At 38.5% G+C, this 23,287-nt stretch overlaps 1 protein-coding gene across 28 annotated transcripts in view; it reads right to left on the reverse strand.

Annotated features, from left to right (window-relative positions):
• Srpk2 (SRSF protein kinase 2) overlaps window positions 1-23,287 on the reverse strand; it is a 232,216-nt gene that overhangs the window by 69,726 nt on the left and 139,203 nt on the right. For 21 of the 28 annotated variants that reach the window (XM_076566356.1, XM_076566353.1, XM_042272875.2 and 18 more), the window contains one exon: window positions 10,235-10,392. The exons of the other annotated variants lie outside the window; for them this stretch is intronic. In XM_076566356.1, the coding sequence (XP_076422471.1) occupies window positions 10,235-10,392 (158 nt within the window). The remainder of the gene's footprint in view (window positions 1-10,234; window positions 10,393-23,287) is intronic. 28 annotated transcript variants of the gene reach the window in all.

Consider the following 23,287-nt stretch of genomic DNA (forward strand, 5'->3'; position numbering starts at 1 on the left):
CTAAATTTCATTTCTCAAAAACAATGATGAAAGCCAGACCTCTCTGGCCTTTGGGCAAAGTTAAAGTTGTTACTGTACTATTTGTTTATATTTCTTTCTGGTTCCTAGGTTTGAAATTCTAGCTGCTTTCTCAACAGCCCTACCAAGTATTACATTTAACAAACATCCCCCCAGACAATAGTGAATTCATGGTTTCTGCTAATAATCCCCAAATTATTTTTCATTTGTAAAAGGGTAACTGGGCTGGGCGGTGGTGGCTCACACCTTTATTCCCAGCACTCAGGAGGCAAAAGCAGGTGGATCTCTGTGAGTTCAAGGCCAGCCTGGTCTACAAAGTGAGTTCCAGGAAAGGCACAAAACTACACAGAGAAACCCTGTCTCGAAAAGCAAAAAAAAAAAAAAAAAGAAGAAGAAGAAGAAGAAGAAGAGAGAGAGAGAGAGAGAGAGAGAAATCAATAAAATAAAAAGGTAATTGACATGTGTGTTATTTATTCTATATATATACATATTTCATATATATACAAAATATGACATTGTGATGTCTATAACACTATTTTTTTCCAACTTTAACAGCTTACAAACCATTAACACAAAACACAATGTTTAATAGAAGAAATGGCCCAGAAAAAGTACAACAGAATATTGCTATTATGGCTTGACAAAGAATGCAGGCACCTCTGCTCACCTGCAGAGCTAAGCTATACATCTGGCTTCCTGTCTCAGGACCTGTTAAGATGCACCATGTCCAGCAGGCACTATTCTTCTTCACTACTGCCCTGGACACATTCAGGAGCCTGCCAAACTCAAGGGACTACCTCCAACAAGTTCTTTGCTTCACACATCACTTCTCCAACCAGTGGCCAATTTTACAATCGCAGCACTTGAGAGGTGGAGGCAGGATCAGGCATTCAAAGCCATTCTTGGATACACACTTCAGTCTGGGCTACATAAAACTATCTCAAAACAATAACAACACACACACACACACACACATACATATATACATACATGTTCTAACATCAGTAACATTAGATTTCCAATTAATATGCATTAACTAGAGAACATCTGTATACAAAAATTACACTGGGCACTAAACATTCTTTTTTTTCTAAGCATTATTTTTTCAATTTTTAAAAAAATACAAGATCGATTAAGAAAACAAAGAGGAAGAAGTTAAATAAAAATGTAGATCTGGAGACAATATGTTCATCCAGAAAACCTGAATTTGAGTCCTAGCACCCATATTGGGTGGTTTACAACTGTCTGTTAACTCTACCTCCAAAAGATACAATTCTACAGTTGGCACACTGTACTTCTTTCTATGCACATACCACACACTTGTATTTTAAAATAATAAAAATTGGAGAGAAAATAGAAATCATACAACCCAAACACGGCCAGGTATTTCCAACCATTTCCTCTTTATTCTTTTTGTGCGTGTGTGGTATACATGCATATGTGTCCCCATATGTGAATGCATCCGTCCTGTGGGAAGGGGTGTGTGTGTGTGTGTGTGTGTGTGTGTGTGTGTGTGTGTGTGTGTGTGTGTGTGTGTGTAGACTGAGATTGATGTTAAGAATCTTTCTTGGGGGCTGGAGAGAGAGCTCAGAGGTTAAGAGCACTGGTTACTCTTCCAAAGGTTCTGAGTTCAATCGCCAGCAACCACATGGTGGTTCACTACCATCTGTAATGAGATCTGGTGGCTCTCTTCTGGCCTGCAGGGATACGTGCAGGCAGAACACTGTATACATAATAAATATTTTTTTTTGCCGGAGCTGAGGACCGAACCCAGGGCCTTGTGCTTGCTAGGAAAGCACTCTACCACTGAGCTAAATCCCCAACCCCTAAATAAATAAATCTTTAAAAAAAAAAAAAAAAACACCTTTCTTGAATGCTCTTCCACCTTATTCTTTGAGGTAGGGTTTCTCAGTAAAAACCAAAGAACATTGGTATACCTGGTCTCATTAGTCAACTTGCTTTGGGGATTCTCTGTCTAGGCCCTCTGAAGCAGAAGTTACAGGAGGGCAACCATGTCAACCTAGCATTCAAATGGATTCTGAAGGTCTAAAACTTGGTCCTCTTGCATATATGGCTATTAGTGTTAACTGCTAAGCCACCTCTCAAGGCCCTTCAACAGCTATTTTTTATTGGAGCAAAATTTAGATATTAATATAATGAAAACCAAAGATTTTCTATGTGCTATGTTATTTGGCAAGTATATATTCCCTGTTCAACACCCATGGGCAAGAATCTCCCAAGTCTCCATAAAGAAATTCAAACATACCTTATGAACTAAGTTCAAGAGCATATACTTCTTTAATTAAGATTGTGTGCAGCACTACAAGTTTTAGTATATCTAAAAGAATAGAAATGGACAACTGTATTCTATAAAACACAAGAATACATGACATCATTTTAACAGAGAAAAAGAGTAATTCCAAAGGACACAGTTGTTCAACTTAACACTGTTAGGACCTTGGTAATTTACAAAACAGGAACTTACTAAGCATAGAAGATGGACAACATCCTAGGCCTCTACCCAACAGATGCCAATGAAGCAGCCTCAACTACAGAAACAATTAATAATAATAATAATAATAATAATAATAATAATAATAATAAATAATCTCTCAACACCACAAACAGGAAACCACTCCACTCCTCAATGAAAACCCCTGGACACAGGACAGACTTAGATAAGTCTCATACATAATCTCCCAACACCACAAAAAGGAAATCAGTCCCCTCCCCAATGAAGAACCCTGGCATAAAACAGTCTGAGATAAGTTTCACATAAGTGCTACTTTTTTCTTAAAGGTAAAGAAGCAGCTTATGTTGGGATACCATGAACTGTGTACTCTGGGGAAAATTGTAAAGCCAGTAAAACCTGAAAGCACCACATTAAAATTCAGAATATCAAAATCTAGCCAGTTTGTACTTTCCAAAGATGGAAAGCGCATATACAAAAGCAAAGAAAGGAAGTCTAAGTTCACAAATAATTGTATGTAGCATGCTCTTAAAGATACTGTTGGGATTTCTCAAGATACAGTCTGTTTGCCACTAAAACGTGTGCCATTTCTAAGAACTCTGGAACATGAGGGAGCAATTTTAAGATTCAATGTGAAAATGAAAAAAACTGGATTCTACAGTTTATAAGTCCTCCAGGTCTGTCAACCTGCTCACACATTGCCTTCTCAGACATACACAGAATCAACACATTGCCTTTTTTCTTTTCTTTTCTTTTTTTTTTAGTTTCTTTGGTTTCTTGAAACAGGGTTTCTCTGTGTAGCCCTGGCTGTCCTGGAATTCACTCTGTAGACCAGGCTGGCCTCAAACTCAGAGATTTGCCTGCCTCTGCCTCCCGAGTACTGGGATTGAAGGCATGTGCACCACCTCTTGGCTTCATACTACTAATTTTAAGAGCTCCTTTGTCAGAACAGAAAAGTATTTACTGCACTTGGATAGCTCAGATGTAGTCAGATTATCAAAATACACACACAGCCTTTAACCACAGAAACATTTCATATTAGTAAAAAGGAGATCATGCGTCAACATTAAATAAATATCTAATTATACATCACTGACAGTGCTGTGCCAGAGAAGACTGCTGTTAAGAAAAATGGGGAGGCTACTAGTTAATTAGGGTTTCATGAAGACATGTCCAAGGAAATAACATGTTTTCATACCAAGTCAGACCACAACTGTGTTGAAATCAGTTTCTCAAGAAATGACGCAGTGATGAAACACTAAAAAGCTGTCACTCATCAAAAAATGACTTGGCAGCTTTGTAGAGAACTTAGGGAGTCATTCAGAGCAGACAGCCTGAGATAAAAAATAAAAACACAAACAAAAAACCCCATGTTCCTCTTGTTGCCATTCAATAGCGCTGTATAGCAGACATGTATTGAGGTTCCAGAAAGGAACATCAGATCATTCAAAGCAATGCTTCCCCTTAGACTAGCAGTTTTCAATCTGTGGGTGGACCGCCCCCCCTTGGGGGTCACATATCAGATATTCACATTACTATTCATGACAAATTAAAGTTATGAAGTAGCAGTGAAATAATTTTATTTATGGTTGGGGGTCACCACACCATGAAGAAATGTATTAAAGTGTTGCCTTAGATGGTGACTCACACACAAGTGTAGAGTGGAATAAAAGGCCAAGAATTAGTTGCACTTTTGGAATTTTTGAGGTATGTTATATGGGTTGGAAAGATGGCTCAGTAGTTAATTGTTCTTGCTATGCAAACATGAGGATCTGAGTACAGATCCCAGCACCCACATAAGGGCAAGGTGTGGTGGCATGCACCTATTAACTCCAGGGAGAACAGAGGATGGCAGGCTTATTGGCCAGTCATGAAGTCAAAAGCAGTTGAGATCCACCAGGTTCAGTGAGTGACTTGACTCAAAAGAACAAGGCAGAGTGATAGAGATAGACATTTAACATCTTCCTCTGGCCTCCATGAATGTGCACAGAGGCACACACAGATGAGCAACCTGTATACATATGTACACACACACACACACACACACACACACACACACACACACACCAAAACAAAAACAAAAACAAAAACAAAAAACAGTTTTCTATACACACTTTAGGTGGACAAACCATAGCCTTTAATGTACATTAAAATTACCTGATTAAGGACCTGCAAGACTCCCAACAGACTCCAACTCAGGAGTGAATGGTATGGACTTCTGACTCCTGAGAATCTTAAAAACTCTCTGTGACACAGGCTTTTCTGCAGATACTCATGAGGAAAGTACATATTTCATAAGACTTCCTCGAAGTGTTTGTTCATAGGCTATATCCATATCTAACTCATGTGCTTTGGTCTAGAAGTAGAAACTGAATAAACCACAAAGCCTACTGCTATAGTTCCTACCCAGAAAACTGCCTGAGGTGACATACATAAAAAACACAACCAGTGCTGAAAGCTGTTCACAGACTACGGAAATCTTCCTCCATAAAACAGGCAGGTACAATCTAAGGGAACCAGTTATCAATGGGGGCATCAGAAAAATATAAAAGATAGACCCCAAAGGGGAATGACTGAACAGAGACAGACACAAGGAAGTGAAATTTATATTCTTTAATAATCTATGTGACAGTTAGTAAGCCACATACTTCACATGTTTATCTCATTTTAACCCGCATAAAATCTTAAGAAGCAAGATAATACATATTACAAAGGGGATGATATTATTATATTATAGATAAAGAATCAAAGAATAGAGTTAAAGGTACTTGCCAAAAAGCAAGAGCCATGGTCTAAACTCAGGGCTTTCAGATACGAGTCCATAATCCTCACAGACAGTCATAAATGAGCAAGCTGGCTAGAGAGAACAGGCAAGTAAAGTCCCAATGTAAAGAATGCCATGGCAAACAGAGAGAAGCAATGACAATATTTTAGCAACAGCCGAAATATAATTAGTGGCCTTTATGCGAAAATGGATAGTTCACAATTTTTAACAGTATTTTTATTTTATAATGAACTTAATTTCACATATCATACACGGATTCCTGTCCTCCCCCCTTCCACCCCCTCAGCTCTTCCCCCGAATCCACCCCCCATTCCCACCTCCTCTAAGGCAATGTCTCCTCTGGGGAGTCAGCCCAGTGCTGTGGGATATTCTGTACGCTAAATGTGTTGCACTGATTGGTTAATAAATAAAACACTGATTGGCCAGTAGCCAGGCAGGAAGTATAGGCAGGACAAGGAGAGAGGAGAATTCTGGGAAGTGGAAGGCTAAGTCAGAGAGACACTGCCAGCCGTGCCATGAAAAGATGTTAAGATAATGGTAAACCACAAGCCATGTGGCAACCTATAGATAGATTAATAGAAATGGGATGATTTAAGATATAAGAACAGTTAGCAAGAAGCCTGCCACAGCCATAAAGTTTATAAGTAATATAAGTCTCTCTGTGTTAACTTGGTTAGGTCTGAGTGGCTGTGGGACTGGCGGGTGAGAGAGATTTGTCCTGACTGTGGGTCAGGCAGGACCAGAAAAACTCTAGCTACAAGGCGGGTCCAGTCCCCTCCTCCCTACACCAAGGCTGAGCAAAGTGTCTCAGCATAGGCCCCAGGCTCCAAAAAGTCAACCCATGTACCAAGGAAAGGTCCTGGCTCCACTGCCTAGGGGCCTCCCAAACAGTTCAAACTAATCTACTGTCTCACTTATCCAAAGGGCCTGGTCTAGTTCCATGGGGGCTCCTCCTCCATTGGTTCACAGTTCATGTGCTTCCACTAGTTTGGCTATTTGTCCCTGGGCTTCCTCCAACCATGGTCTCAACATCTCTCACTCATACAATCCCTCCTCTCTCTCGGTGATTGGACTCCCGGAGCTCCACCTGGGGCTCGGCCGTTGATCTCTGCATCCACTTCCATCAGAAACTGGATGAGAGTTCTATCATGACAGCCAGGGTGTTCGGCCATCTGATCACCACAGCAGGTCAGCTAAGGCACTCTTTCGACCATTGCCAGTGGTCTAAAGTAGAGGTATCTTTGTGGATTTCTGGAGACCTCTCTAGCACTCTGCTTCTTCTTATTCTCCCTGGGGTCTTCATTCATCATCGTATCTCCCTCCATTCTCTCACTCTGCTCCTGATCCAGCTGGCACCTCCCTCTCCCCTAAGTTCTCTTTCCCCAGACTCTCCATTACCCCCACCCCCAGTTTGCTCATGTAGATGTCATCATCTATTTCTCTGTCATTGGGAGATCCCTGTGTCTTTCTTAGGGTCCTCTTTACTAGGTAGCCTCCCTGGAGCTGTGAATTGCAGTCTGGTTATCCTTTGCTTTACATCTAGTATCCACTCATGAGTGACAAAAAAAAAAAAAAAAAAAAAAAAAAAAAGAAGAAGGAGAAGGAAGGAAGGAAGATAACCCACTGAAATTCTCTCTTTCTCTCTCTCTCTGATAAGTGAGACTACCTGACATATAGACAGACAGCTGAAGTAGGATGTATATGTTGAATAAGAAATCCATTCAGTCTCTAACTTTCAACAAAATGCCTATTAATTAGCAGGAGGAAAGAATACAGTAAAGATACCTGACATCCATCATCTTAATTAAGTGATGCTACCACCAGTAAGGGACTAAATCAAACTTGTGTACCACCTGTTAGGACACTTGAGAAGAACAAATTATAACTTTGGAGGTTTTCTGAGAAACATCACCTTAAATAAAAAATATGAAGGTCACAAAAGCCAAACAAATACTGAATAACTTCCAGATAGATTAAATAACCAGAAAATCAAAATGTGTAATGTGACTCTATCACAAAATCATTCTATATAATAAGAAATATCAGGCAACTAGCAAATTCAAAACAAAGTGTAATGGCTGAATGGGGCTAACATCAGTGTTAACTTCCTGATCTCTGAGGATTGTGCTGGGGTTTATAGGAGAATACACTTGATAATAGGCAAAAATAATAAAATATGCACAAGTATTCAGAGGATGCAAGGAGAATTAGTTAAATTACTTAGGTTCACCTAGTTCTGGTGTCAAAAGCTTTTCCCCCTATCCATGAAGAAAAAGAACATGGAGGCCACAATTCTCCTTTCAGACATCCTAATCCACTCTTAGGATTTTGTTATAGCTTACTCTTCAATGTATTTCAAAAGCCATGTGTTAAAGGCTTGGTCACCAGCCCACAGTGCCACTGGGGGAAAAAAAAAGAACCTTTAGAAGGAATTTAGGTTACTGTAGGGCATGTCTTTGAACTGGCTATTAGGAGTCTAATATCTACCTTTCTCTCCTTCCTTCCAGGCCACTTTCTAAACCCAACACCATAAATTAAAATAAACCTTTTCTTCCCTTTATTTATCTCAAGTAATTTTGTTGCAGCAACAGAAATCTGACTAATATAGACAGATTCTTTGAATGTATTTCTATCAGTGATTTTAGACAAACTGTTATGGTCCATACCACAAAACTTCACAGACATCTGACACATGCAATGCTAATGAAAGGCACAAGCTACTTACCAAGTTTAAGGATGAGCAAAAGTGACAGTGAGAATGAGAATGAGATTGATAGTGAAACCACACCAGCATGAGCACAAAACTGTGAGCTTGCACACACAGTGAAACAAAAGTTGTCACCATCTCTAATATGCCTTCTTGAGACTGACTTTAATACTCCTAGAAATTTTAGAATTCCATAACTTCTACATGATCTAAATGATCCTTCATTCTTAGTGCTCTATTTGGGAATGGAATGTACCCTGTGCTAGGTCACAGAGGTCTGAAGAAATACTTCACCTCCTGACCTACACAGTGAACAACACACAGTGTTCATGCCAGCATGGAAGAACTTGTTTGCTGAAGAGAACAGTTCCTAAATAATGATTTCTACTAGTCAACAGTAAAATCAGTAGTCCATAGCTCACCACAACTGCATTTCCCAAACCAAGAAATTCAGATGCACAGGGAGAATGATGAATTCCTTCTTCTGTCTTTCCAAACTGCATCTCTTTTATTAGACAGCATAGACTACTGATGTCATAACAGTGACAGATGGTGGAGAAGAGCCACTATCTTTTCTAATGGAAATAGTGATCCTAGGTGCTGGCGAGCCAGCTTACCAAATAAGAGCACTTGCTGCTCTTCCAGGAGACCTGGGGTCAATTCCCTGCACCAGATGGTGGCTCACAACCACTTATAAAACTCCAGTTCCAGGGAATCTGATGCCCTCTTATGACCTCTGTGGGCACTAGGTATGCATGTAGTACTCCTGCGTAGATGTTTACACACAAAATTTTAAAATCTTTTAAAAAAAACAAAGAAAAGGAAATGTTAATTCTATGGGTAAATACCTGTCTCTATCAGAGAATTAGATTACAGGAACTTAAGTTCTTATACTTTCATACCAGAATAACTCAGCCTTGTTCTGAGCAGACAATATTCCTTAACCAACAACACAACTGATTGCATTCATTAGATAAGAATAAACTGCAAAGACACTAAAGGCCTAGAAATTCACTCAGGGTTTTTAGTTTATTCAGACATGCATCTTCTGTCATTTTACTCTTATGTTATACAGAATCTGAATTCCATACTTCAATCTGCAGCAGGTAAACTATCTTATCAACAATGCAGACTCTCAGAATTGCAAGAAATGAAAATCCAAGTGAGCAAGACAAGAGACAGCTAAAGAGAGACTGTAACTTCCTTTTCTTCAAGACCTTCAGATTCCAATCTATACAAAGTACAGCCAGCTTTCTAGTGTCTGGTGTTCTCAATTTTCATCACACAACATGCTTGTTGTTTAGGAGTTTTAACTGCACATTTTTGGTCTTAAGCATCAATACAAGAACATTCTACAGCTGAGTGGTGGTGGCACACGCCTTTAATCCCAGCACTTGGAAGGCAGAGCCAAGTGGATCTCTGTGAGTTCGAGGCCAGCCTGTTCTACAGAGTGAGATTCAGGACAGGCACCAAAACTACACAGAGAAACCCTGTCTGGAAAAAAGAAAAAAAGAAAAAGAAAAGAACATTTTTTGAGGAAATCCAGAGAATTATCAGGTCATATTTCAAAAACCTCTACTCCACAAAACGGGAAAACCTAAAAGAAAATGGACAATTTTCTGGATAGGTACCACATACCTAAGTTAAATCAAGACCAGATGAACTATTTAAATAGTCCAAAAACCCCTAAGGAAAAAAAAATGAACATTTTACTTCAATAGTTTCTGTGGAATCGTAGATGAAAGCAAAACCTACTATGCCACGTAACAGCAGAAACAACCCACAGAATGTCTTTTTTCTTTAAGTACAATGCCAGAAAGTCTCTCTCTGTAAACAACATGCACACTTTCTTTCCACAAACAATGAGCAATGCAATGCTACAAAGGGGAGGGAATGTTTCCCTTTTAGCCTAACAGGAAGAAAGCTAAAAGCCAAATACAAAAATTACAATTAGCTTCTGTCAGGAGCCTGGTACTTCTGCTCCAATTGCTCTTCTTAGATGGTTTCTTGTGCCCTTTATATTTAATTGTAGAGATTAAATGTATGTAAGGTGTCTAGAGTATGTATGAACATACATATTTTTCTTTTACAATTTCTATGACCTACACTTTCTGTCATCATTCTAATAGTAAATTTAGGAGGCTAATTTAATAACTAACAAGTAGTTACTGCACTAACTCCCCTGGCCCATTCCCCAACTTACTTGGTAGCCCTACAAGGAAAGCAAGCCCACCCTGCCATTCCACCACATCACCTTTGCAGTAATCTGCGGGGTCCTCCTGCTCCTCATCATCTGATCCCAGAATCTCCTCCTCTGGCTCTGGGGGCACTGGGTCTGGCAGCGGTGGTGGTGGTGGTGGTGGTGGTGGTGGAGGAGGAGGAACTAAAGGAGCTTTCTGCTGAGGCTCTGGCCTGAAACAGCAGGGAAAAAAAATTCTATTTACAAAAAGCAAACCATGCATTATAGGCAAATTTGAGTTTCTTAGTATGAGGAAAACTAGAACTTGTCACACATTAAGAAGAAATTCCACTCATTAAAGTTAAATTCCATTCCATTCATTTTAATTGAATTCAAACAGTGCTTCATCACATTGGCTGACAGAGGGTGGAGACCTCCTTTATTAATGGAGTATTTTTCATAAGCATCTTTTCATTCAGAGACTCAGTATTTTTTCAGACAATGCTATTAAAATTTTTTTTATAATGAATAAGCACCTTATCCTATGATGTTCAACTTTATAAGTTAGAAAACATCCCATGGAGATTATTAAAAGGTAAGTATACTCAGCTATCAGCTTATAAAGTTTTTCTTACTTAAAAAATCAGAACTAGCCAGGTAGTGGTGGCACATGCCAGTACTCAGGAGGGAGAGGCAGGTGGATCTCTGAGTTTGAAGACAGCCTGGTCTACAGAGTGAATTCCAGGATAGTCAGAGCTACACAGATAAACCGTGTCTTGAAAAACAAAACATAACAAAATGAAGGATGAACTTACATAAAAGTTAATTATTACTTCTAATCATGTCCCAATAGAAAACACATAATATCTCAGTTTGGATGCCAAAGCCTGCCTGGCTGTTAAGCTGTCTTCCTAATGGGACTATGACTGTTTTCCCTGAACTGGCCTCTGCAAAGGGGGGTAAAAAGAAATTTTTATGTATCAAATTTTAAGATGTTTTATATACGAGTTAAATATATTATTAACATTAGTGTCATTCAACTCTTTTTACAAGGAAGGTCTACACTGTATCTCTACTGAAGGATACTACCCCGTAGATCTCCCTGAAGCAGAGCAGTAGCTTAGCCTCACATTCACACTCCTGCTCACACCAGTGATGACAGTTTCTTCTAAAGCTTTTATTAATGACCTACCTCATGGTAACTGACACTACTTCTCAAATCAATTCGCCACAGCAAGTGTAATGTTATGCTTTATGTAACATTATGCTCCAATTATACACCCATACCCGTTACTGCCGTCACACAGGAGAAGGCAGCTGAGTTTCTTCTAGGGAACACACTGACACATGCCCTAGCAGGTTTGCCCCTTTCCTTCCTTAGAAACGGGGTCTTAGAGAAAAGGCTGGCCTCAAACTTACTATGTAGCTGACACTGGCTTTGAACTACTAATCTTCCTGACTTAGTCTCTCAAATGCTACAATTACAGCATACTTCACAAACCCAGCTGAGGTGGTCTTCTTTTAAAGAATTTCTAAGAGCACTGTAAAGTGTGCTAAAATATCAACTATCTAAAAGATCAAGAGGGACAAGTTATCTCACCAATTACAGGCTTGTGAAGTATATCAAAAGGTCAAAAGACAACTTCCTTCTGCCCTAATGAACACAATCAAGAAGCTATGCCAGGACCAGGCATGATGGTGCACACCTTTAAGCCCAGTGCTTGAGGCAGAGGCAGGTGAATCTCTGTGAGTTTGAGGATAATCTAGTCTACAGAGCAAGTTCCAGGACAGCCAGGGGTATGTAAAGAGACCCTGTTGAGAGACAGAGACAGAGACAAACAGAACATATGAATGTATTCTACAGAAGAAATATTAGAAATACATTTAAAAAAAAAAAGAGTGGGGAGGAACTAGAAATATTTTCAAAGAGAGTACTAATACAAATGGTTTAAAAACAGAAATCTTTGGAACAAATGATGCTGAGATGAACAAAAGGTTCTCAGGGTGGGGGTGGAGCAGGAGAGATTGCTATGTGGTTACTGCCTGCTGCTCTTCCAGGACCAAAATTCAGTTCCTAGCACCCATACTGGGCTGCTCACAACTCTGTAACTCCAGCTCCAGGTGCTCTAACACCTCTTTCAACCTCTGCAAGCACCAAGGCAAGTGGCACATATTCGCATAGATGTATAAATAAAAATAAATATAAAAAAAATTTTAAAAGCAGAATGCCCCTCTCCACACTATTCTAACATGGATTAAAAAGTTAAATGAGCCAGGTGGTGGTGGCGCACACCTTTAATCCCAGCACTCGGGAGGCAGAGGCAGCTGGATCTTTGTGAGTTCAAGGCCAGCCTAGTCTACAGAGCAAGATCCAGGAAAGGCACAAAACTACAGGAGAAACCCCAACTCAGGGAAAAAAAAAAAAAAAAAAAAAAAAAGGTAAATGAAAGAGCCAGAACTATTAAGCTCTCATAAAAGAAAAATTTTCATGATCTTGCATTAAGCATTGCTTTTTACACACAATACCAAAACAAATAAATAAAAGAAAAAGATAAGCCATACTTCATCACAATTAAAAATGTTTGAACAGGCAAAATGGCTCAACATGCTTCCAAGCCTGGAGACTTCAGTTCAAATTCAAGGACCCATGTGATGGAAGGAGAGAATGGACACTCTGAAGTTATCCTCTGACCTCCAAACATACACTGTGGCATGTCATCCTCCCACATTCAATAAATCAATGTAAAAACTTTTTTAAATTTAAGTGTGTGTGTGTGTGTGTGTGTGTGTGTGTGTGTGTGTGTGTGTGTAGGAATACTTGTACACAGAGGTTAGAGGTTAATCTTGAGTTATTCCTTAGAAGTTATTCACCCTATTCTGTGAGACAGGATCTTTCACTGGGACCTGGAGCTAGCAGATTTAGGACTCCTGTCTTCTAAATACTTCTCAATACTTGGAATTTTAAGCAGTCACTGTCATGCCTGGCTTTCAAAGAAAAAGCTTGTATTTCTCAAAAAACACCATCAAGAAAATAAAGAATCCATTCAATAGGAGGAAATATTTAAAAATTGTATAACTGAAATGAGGCATATCCTGGAATACATAAAGAACTCTTAGAACTAAACAAAAAATGATACACTAATATAAAAGTGGGTAAAGAAAGTAAGGATGTATTTCAATTGTAGAGCATTTGTTCATCATCAACAAGGTTCTAAGTTCAACCACAAACACCAAAACAGAGTAGCAGATTAAAATAGATATTTCCAAAATTATATGAATGAATGATCAAAATACAAAAAGATCAATATCATTGTCATTTTGACTGTTTTAATTGTTAATTGTTGTAGAATATTATTTTAACTTGTATTACTTTTTTTATGTTGAATTTGTTGAACTCTGTGAGGCTGTATTAATGTGCCCATGTAAAACACCTGATGGTCTAATAAAGAGCTTAACAGCCAATAACGAGGCAGGAGAAAGAATAAGTGGGGCTGGCAGGCAAAAAGAATTAATAGAAGAAAAAAAGTGGGAGGAGAGAAAGGAGGAGCCAGAGAAGGAGGCGGACTTTAGAGGCCAGCCACCCAGCTACACAGCAAGCCACAGAGTAATAAACAAGAAAGGTATACAGGAATTAGAAAAGGAAAATCCCAGAGGCAAAAGATAGATGGGATAATTTAAGTTAAGAACAGCTGGGGTAATTTAAGTTAACAAAAGCTGTCTAGAAACAAGCCAAGCTAAGGCCAGGCATTTATTAAGCAAGAATAGGCCTGAGTGATTTATTTGGGAGCTGGGTGGTGGGCCCTCCAAAAGAGTAAAAAATAAAAACAGTTAACTTGACAGAATCTAAAATTATCTGGAAAGACTTCCAACGAGGAACTATTTCAAACCGGTCTGTGGGTATGTCAGGAAAGGGAGTGTCTTCATTATGTTCATCACTAAAGAAAGACAAGGCCACTAAGAGTGGTATCATTCCCTAGGCAAGAGATCCTGAACTCTGAAGTGTAAAGAGCAAACTGAGCGCTAACAGGCATACGATGCTTTATCTCTCTCCTTGATCCTGTGGATGTGATATGATTAGCTGCTTCAAGTTTCTGCCTTCACTTTCAAGCAACAATGAAATGTAACTTGGAATTGAGAGCTAAAAAGAAATCCTTTCTCCCTAAGTTGCTTTATGTCAAGGAGTTTTATCATAGCAACAGAAATGAAATTAGAACAGGCGTTCAGGAAAAGGAAATCAAAATTGCAATGAATTGCTTCCCACACCAAGACAGCTATAATTCTAAAAAATCCAACATTAACAAATGTTAGGGAAGATAAAGACATGGGGCCCACGTATACTTCTGGTAAGAATATAGCACAGCTATTTTGTATAACATTCTAGAAACTCCTATGAGATTAAAGAGGGGAGGAATAATTGGAGAGATGGATTAGCAGTTAAGAACCCTGTCTGTTCTTAACAGAGGAACCAGGTTCAGTTCTCAGCAACCACATTGCAGCTCATGCCTGCAACTCCAGTCCCAGAGGATCTAATGTTCCCTATTGGCTTTTGTAGGCACTGCACACGGGTGCGCAGACATGCATATAGACAAAACATCTATATGCATAAAAATAATAAAATGTTCAAAAATATTAAAATTCATAAAAAGATTAAATAGGGCTGATGAAAAGGCTAAATGGGTAAAGCACTCACCACCAATCTGATATCCTGGGTTTGACCCTTGAGACCATATGATGGAAGGAGAGAACCAACTCTACAAGCTTTGCTCTACCTACACACACACACACACACACACACACACACACACACACACACACACACACACAAGACATCACCACCTCCAATCAATTAATCCTTTGATTAAGTAATTTTTAAAAAGGTTAAACATCATTAATACATGATTTAACAATTCCGCTCCTAGATATATACAGAAATTAAGTATCTCCACACAAAATTTTGTCCAGAGTGTTCTCAGTGGTATTATTATCCAGTCAACAAAGTGCAGAATCAATCCAAATGTCTATCAACTGGTAAACAGATAACATGTGATACAGACTTACAATAAACTATTATTCCAAAATAATAAATAATAAATGCTACAGAGTGCATGGCCTTTTGTAGCATGACAGTAAGTAAAAGATGACAGTCACTGAGACCATAGGTTCTATGATTAAACTGTGAAACAGATATCCAAAATAAACAAAGTTATATAGACAAAATAAATTAGTTTTGCTGAGAGGAAAGGGGTAAGACTAAAGTGCATACATTAAGTGAGTAAACTATATGTATTGATAATACTTAAAGGGGCTATTTAAAATATAAAATTAGGGCTGGAGAGATGGCTCAGAGGTTAAGAGCACTGACTGTTCTTCCAGAGGTCCTGAGTTCAATTCCCAGCAACCATATGGCTCACAACCATCTGTAATGAGATCTGGCTCCCTCTTCTATATACAAGATAGATAGATAGATAGATAGATAGATAGATAGATAGATAGATAGATAGATAGATAAAAGACAAAAAAAGCTACATGAAGAAAACCCATCTTGAAAAAAAAATAAAAAATAAAACATAAAAAATAAATAAATAAAATTATATAAAGCTACATAATTTATTTGAATTTTTATATTATATACTAGTAAAGTATATGTATCCAAAAGAAAATTTAGAAGTAGCTATATTTAGATTTCACAACTTGTATGCTCTCACAATTGATGAGCTACATTCTCAGTGAAAAACATTATGCAGTTCTCTAAACCACAGAGTGAAATGCTAGTCAATAGTACAAGGTTTATACAAAGCACTAGAAACATGTTCTCATATAAGAAAGAGTACATTTCAGTTAAAGGAACAGAACATTTGGAAAGCAGAGTTCCCGCTAGACACTCAAATTTTTCAAAGAACTATATTGCATATTACTTAAAAAGTATACTAATCACTACTCCATATAGGACCTTTGAAAATGTGGTTTGAATAACTAAACATTTTTTTTGTGACACTAGAACTGCCTCACTGCACTCATCAACTCCATGCTGTATTCTGCAGGCACATTTGCTCTAACAGAGGAAGGACCTGAGTCACCCCTACAAAATGTCCATGCACTCTAAGTCCCATGTGACTAGAAGGCCAGACAGGAATCTCCAGTTCCTCCCAGTTCACACTTTCAGCAGAGAAACTGACAAGTGAACTGTACACCTGGCAGGGGAAAAAAAGTTTTTCTTTACAGCTTAGATGGCAACTGATATAAATTTAGAAAACATCATTCAATAAGTCATCAATTAAAATTCAAAGAGGAGTTCCAGATGATTTTCTTCAGGTAGTATTAATAGTTCAGCAAAAGCTCATATAAAATAAAGCCTCAGGTCACTCTCTTTCTCCTTCTTTACTCTCCACCTCTTAGTGTAATGTTAGCTTATTTCTACTTACAGATGGAATCGATAAATAATACATGCACATTTTCCCCAAATAACTTGTTTGAAATGTTATATGTTAACACTAGGTAAAGATACAAGCTAGGCAGGAAAAAAGATTACATTTATTCCTCTCCAATGAAAAACTAATTTCTAAGCTTACTATAAATCAATATATATGTGAAATGTCTGTTGTGGCAGGCAGAAATGTAACATGAGACCCAGTGGGTCTTACCATGTGAAAACCCTGCTCCTCTGGGAGTTGGTAGTCCTGTGATACAAAATACAACAAAGCTATATGACTAAGGAAGTATTCACTGGATGGCTTGAGTGAATCAGCTCAGACCTTTAAAAAACAAATAAAAAACCAGTGTTTCCTCTAGCTGGCCACAGGAGGAGCTGAGATGGTCAAGCTGGCCTGGAAGAAAGCAAATATTCATCTGTGAACTGTCAACTAGGGCCACAAAACACAGAAGTGACTACCAGTAGCATCTATGAGTGACAATAGTTCCTAGCCATCTGCTAGAAGAATAATAGGCAAAAAGGACCTCCATTCTGTAAACAAAAGAAACATGCTCTGTTAACAATCCTTAAGTTTCAGGAGGTCCTGAGGCTCAGATAAAAACTGCAGACTCAGCTGATACCTTAATTTTAGTCCAAGAAGAGAGCAGCCATGCTGTGTACCCTCATCTCCATCCAACATAAATTAAGTTAATGAATGGATATGGTTTGAAGCAGCTATGTTTAGTAATTTGTTACTGCATGCAGCAAAAGAAGTAAATACAGCTATCAAGTTCCTCAAAATGTACCAGAGCAGCTCATGTAGAAATAGTAGGTCTTATCTCAAGAGGAAGGCTGGAGTTTGTTTAACATAAAGGAAATGGAAAAAGGATCTCAGCTGAGTAAGCAGGAATGAAAGTAGGTTCTCTTTTTAGACATGGGCAGGTTTAAAAACAAAAACAAAAGCTTTCCTCAAGTCCAAGCAGAAAAAGAATAATTTGTTTCATACTTAAAAAATACTAGCCTGCCTATTGCCTAAGATGGCATTATTTCCTAGAAGGTGTCAGCAAATCAGACTTGCTTCCCAGCTCATCTATATTTCAGCCTCCAAGGTGGTTCGTTTAGGAGCTGGAGAGATGGTTCAACAATTAAGAGCACTAGATGCTCTTTAAGAGGAGCCCGGTTCAATCCCCAGCACCTATATAGTGGCTCACAGCAGCTGAGGGATCTAACCCTCTTCTGGCCTCCAAGGGCACTACATACACATACATGCAAGCAAAGCACCCATAAACATAAAATAAATAATAATTTAAAATAATTTAGCACATGCCTTTAATCCCAGCACTTGGAAGGCAGAGGCAGGTGATTCTCTGAGTTCAAGACCAGCCTGGTCTACAGAGGAAGCTCCAGGAGAGCCAGGGCTACACAGAGAAACCCTGTCTCCCCAACCAAACCCAACCCACCTACAGTACTGCTTGATCAACTGAATTACTAGTTAAGTTAAGACTAGAGAGGTGCTTTCATCAGAGAATAAGTGAAACTGGTATGTAAAATGGGTGAAAAAGACAAAATTAGTGGGGAAAAGCTGGAACTGTTAAGTACAGAAAGCATGATAAAAAACCTGAACTAGCCGGGCGTGGTGGCGCACGCCTTTAATCCCAGCACTCAGGAGGCAGAGGCAGGCGGATATCTGTGAGTTTGAGGCCAGCCTGGGCTACCAAGTGAGCTCCAGGAAAGGCGCAAAGCTACACAGAGAAACCCTGTCTCGAAAAAACAAAAACAAAAACAAAAACAAAAACAAAAACAAAAACAAAAAAACAAAAAAAACAAAAACAAAAAAAAACCTGAACTAGGCTTCATTGGCTAAAGGTGGGCACTGGTCTCTCTCACCTATGTACTAAGAGAAGATGCAAATTTGAGGCTTGAAAAAAAAGGAAACTTCTGCTTTAGCTTACTTAAGTTTGGAGGTCAGATGGATTGCTCAGTAGCACAGAATACAGTGGGCATTGTTTGACATGTAAATTTTTAGAGAACATTTGTGTACCAAAAAGAAAACAGCAAAAGAATTCAAGCAAGATCAACTTTTACATTGGGATAAGACAAAGAGCAAGCAAACAAAGAACCTGTATGCTTTGTTCTGCTTGTGAGGGATCTGAAGATGCGGCATAAAGGGTACAGGGCTACCAAAAAGTTTATTGAAATCTATCCTAAAGTAATCTGCTGTAGAGCTGGGTGTAGTGGTGCACATCTTTAATCCCAGCATTCAGGAGGCAAAGACAGGTGTATCTCTGAGTTCCAGCCCAGCCAAGAACTACACAGAGAAACCCTGTCTCAAAAAGCAATGGGAAAGAAAGAAAAGATAACGGGAAGGAGAAGAAAGGAAAGGAAAGAAATCTACCTGCTGTAAATACAAATGACTGTTTCACACTATTCAGAAAATAATACAAGATATGCTACTTTGAACAAAACTTCTGCAAATTCTCATAAGCCTTAAACCTAAAGGCATCTACAATTACGAATGAAACTACTTCAATGAAATTCAATATAATTTATTTTCTGTTCTCTAAGATAATTCAAAACACACAAAGAAAATAAATGAAAGCCTAGTGTGGTTTATATAATGTAGTAGCCAGCAAGCACATTAACTGAATAAAACTAAAGATGTAGCTCATTAATCACTCCATCACCATCTCAGGTCATCAAGAGTCACATATTCACTGTTGGCAGCATAGTATGGGCAACACAGAACATTTCTTCCACCAACTTCTGAACAATGATGCTTTAGGAACATTTTTAGCAATGTGTATCTCCTTTGACACATTCAATAATAGGATTAATCTATAAAGAGTTTATAACACTTTTCACTACGGTTTATTTTATATAATTTGAAGCACTAGAAAACACAGAAAAATGGTAAATGGACAGGACAAGCAGTTTAAATTAGATTAAAAAAATTACAGTACCTAGATACTTTTTGGTTCAGGTCATCTCCTTAATGAAATTTATCCTGATAAACAGTAATACTGGAGCACCGTAATGTCCTTCAACAGAAGAACAGCAGTAATGCACATCATTGTGAATCCACACAACAAAACTGCTTGAAGGAATTGGCAAATAAACTAAGCATGGTGGCTCATACCCGTAGTAACAGCAATTGAGAGGTTAAGGCAGGAGGATTGCTATAAGGTAGAGGCCAGACTGGAAATCAAGTGAGACTCTAACTTGGGGGGGGAAAAAAAAGTGGTGATGATACATGCCTTTAAGCTAAGCATTTGCAGGTGGTTCTCTTGAGTTCAAGGCCAGCCTTGGTCTTCATAGTGAGAGCCAGGACTACAAAGAGAAACCCTGTCTCAAAAACAAACAAACAAACAAAAACAAACAAACAAACAAAAAAGATTGAAGCAAATGATATTAAAACAAAAATTCCATTTACAATGACATTAAAAAATTAAATGCTTAGAAATAAGCTTAGCCGGGCAGTGGTGGTACACACCTTTAATCTCAGCACTCAGGAGGCAGAGTCAGGCAGATCTCTGTGAGTTCCAGGCCAGCCTGGGCTACAGAGTGAGTTCCAGGAAAAGTGCAAAGCTACACAGAGAAACCCTGTCTCAAAAGAAAAAGAAAAGAAAAAGAAAGAAAGAGAGAGAGGAGAGAGAGAGAGAGAGAGAGAGAGAGAGAGAGGAGAGAGAGGAGAGAGAGAGAGAGAGAGAGAGAGAGAGAGAGAGAGAGAGAGAGAGAGAGAGAGAGAAGCTTAATGAAAGAAGTTCAAAGCATAGTATGAAGACTACTATAGAAAATCTAAATAAACAGAAGGTCATCTCATTTCTTGGATTAGAGAATTAATACTGTTAAAATGACAATACATCCCAAGTGATCTAAGAATTCAATGTAACCGCTACCAAAATCCCAGATGCCTTCTTTGCAAAAACTGATCCTCTGTGCTAGGCTTCAAACTGAAATACAACGTTCTACAACAGTCAACAAATGCTGGAAAAGCAGAGCTAGAACTCTCATACCTTCCAATTTCAAAACTTAGAGCAATACTATTTAGTAAAAGGGGGGACCTGTAGGGCTCTGGCACCCGTTTTAGGTAACTGTTGCTTTGTTTCCTGACCTTGATCTTGATATCCTCCCTATGCTAATTCCCTGCCGGTATCCACCCTCCTGAATGCTTAAGGAAAGTTCTTTGTGTATCCTGCATACTGGGCATTAACAGCTTAGATGCAAGATTGTAAAACATCGGTAGTGAACTTCTGCCCTCCAGGGTTCTCCCATTGTGCTGTAAGCCTGTATTTAAGACCTCCTCCCTCCTTCAATAAACGGCATTCGGCATTTAAAAAAAAAAAAATTATGCACCACCACCACCACCTGGCCATTCGGTGGATTTTTTTAAAAAAAGAAGCTCAGCATCCTCAGAGAGGCCAGTCATGTATTTCAGGTAAACAGATGGTCACCCTTTCAAGTGACAAAACTTCCCATGTGTATGCATTCTTCAACAAAAATAAAATATATATGGACAGGTGAAAAATAAAAAACTTAGAGCAAAACAACAATGATCAAGGCAGTGGGTTATAGAGCAAGGAATGGATATACGGATCAATACCATCGAACTGGAAGTTCTGAAATAAAATGTCACTATAAATTGACTTTTAACAAGGGTGCCAAGATCATTCACATAGGGAAAGAACAGTCTGTTCAACAAATAGTGATAGGACAACTGGGTATATACATACAAAAGAATAAAGCTGATTCTCACCTTTTATCAGACACAAATACTAGCTGATAATGGAGCAAAGTGCTAAAAACATTAGCTTAACTGTGAAACTCCTAGGAGAAATTGTCTCCACTATTTATAGTGAGAAAAACAAAAATTAAGCCACAATGAGATAGCACTTCATACCCACAAGAATAGAAATAATAATAAAGATGGAAAATGGATTGGGGAGGATGTGCAAAAAAATGGGAAATGGAGATTTCCCAAAAGGCTGAACTGTTCCCATATGCCTCAGCAACTTCAATTGATATATGGCCTCCAAAAGTGAAAGCTCATTTCCAAATAAAAAAACTGCACATAAATGCTCATAGGAACATTCCCCAACCCATTTTGGTGCTGAGGATGAGACACAGAGCCCCATACATAAAAAGAATTTGCATTCTCTGCCACTGCACTATAAGCCTAGCCCTATTATTCCTCATGGCCAGAAGAGCAAACCACCCAGTATCAATACCATGATAAATAAAATAATCACGTTAAATAAAATGATAGTATGCTCATTAAGTGGACTTTTAGCAAGAAAAGAAGTGCTGACAGATGTTACAATGTGTAATGTATGAGTCTTAAAAATATTATACTAACATCAAACAAACTACTAACCAAAGACCATTCTCCTAAAACTGAGTAGGGTAGACATGGTTACTCAACTATATGGAGTTTCTTTGTAGGCTCAAGATTTCTCAGGAGACATTATATAACTTCACATATATATTGTATAATATTATAAATATTTTTATATGTGTATATATATGAAATCTCACATACATATGTAATATATATAATGCCTAGAATAAACAAATTTATAGAGACAGGTAGATTAGTTGCTACTCAAGGCTGAAAAGGTGGGGGAAATAAAGGTGATTTACCCAACTATATGGAGTATTAGAGGGTTTGATCATTGCACAGTTGATGGCAAAACTGAGTATGTCTTCATTATTTTAAATGGAGAAAATTCAATATAAATCATCCTAATAAAACTGTTACACAGGGAGCTGGAGAGATGGCTCAGGGGTTAAGAGCACTGGCTGCTCTTGAGAGGTCATGAGTTCAATTCCCAGCAACCACATGGTGGCTCACAACCACCTATAATGAGATCTGCTGCCCTCTACTGGTGTGTAAGCAGAACACTGTATACATAATTAATAAATATTTGAAAAAAAACTGTTACACAATAATAAAAATAAACAGAACGGGGTTGGGAATTTAGCTCGGTGGTAGAGCGCTTGCCTAGCAAGTGCAAGGCTCTGGGTTCAGTCCTCAGCTCCAAAAATAAATAGATAGATAGATAGATAGATAGATAGATAGATAGATAGATAGATAGATAGATAGACAGACAGACAGACAGACAAACAGATAAATAAAATAAACAGAGCACTATACATTGCATGTTGTTTGCTGTTCACAAAGACACAGAGTGGAACACACAAAAATACCTGGATGGAGGAACAAGCAGCAAGGAATTATTAACTTTTCAAGAATTCTCTATGCTCCTTTCATACTTTTTCAATTTAGAAACAAATTGTTAATTTATACAAAAAGGAAAGAAACCCAAGGAGAAGGCTAGGGTGGCTCAATCAACAAGTGTGAAGACTTGAGTGTTGCTGTCCAGCACTTGTGGGAAGGGCCACGATAACTAATTCCTTTAAGTTGTCATCTGACCACTACATGAAAACCATGGCATGTACTTGTATACACTCACACACACACACACACACACACACACACACACACACACACACACACACACACACACTTTCCTCTCTCCTCTCAATGAATGAATGAATGAATGAATGAATCAATCAATCAATGAAATAATTATTTTAATGTCATGGAGAAACAGTTGATTGAGGAAAATATGCTAACAGCAACCTCTAACTTCCACAAATGTTCTCAAAGATGACTGCACACCTGTGTACACTCATCTATCTCACAAATACAGCAAACAAAC

This window comes from Peromyscus maniculatus, chromosome 3 (assembly GCF_049852395.1).
Source record: "Peromyscus maniculatus bairdii isolate BWxNUB_F1_BW_parent chromosome 3, HU_Pman_BW_mat_3.1, whole genome shotgun sequence".
In the NCBI taxonomy this organism is placed as follows: Eukaryota; Metazoa; Chordata; class Mammalia; order Rodentia; family Cricetidae; genus Peromyscus; species Peromyscus maniculatus.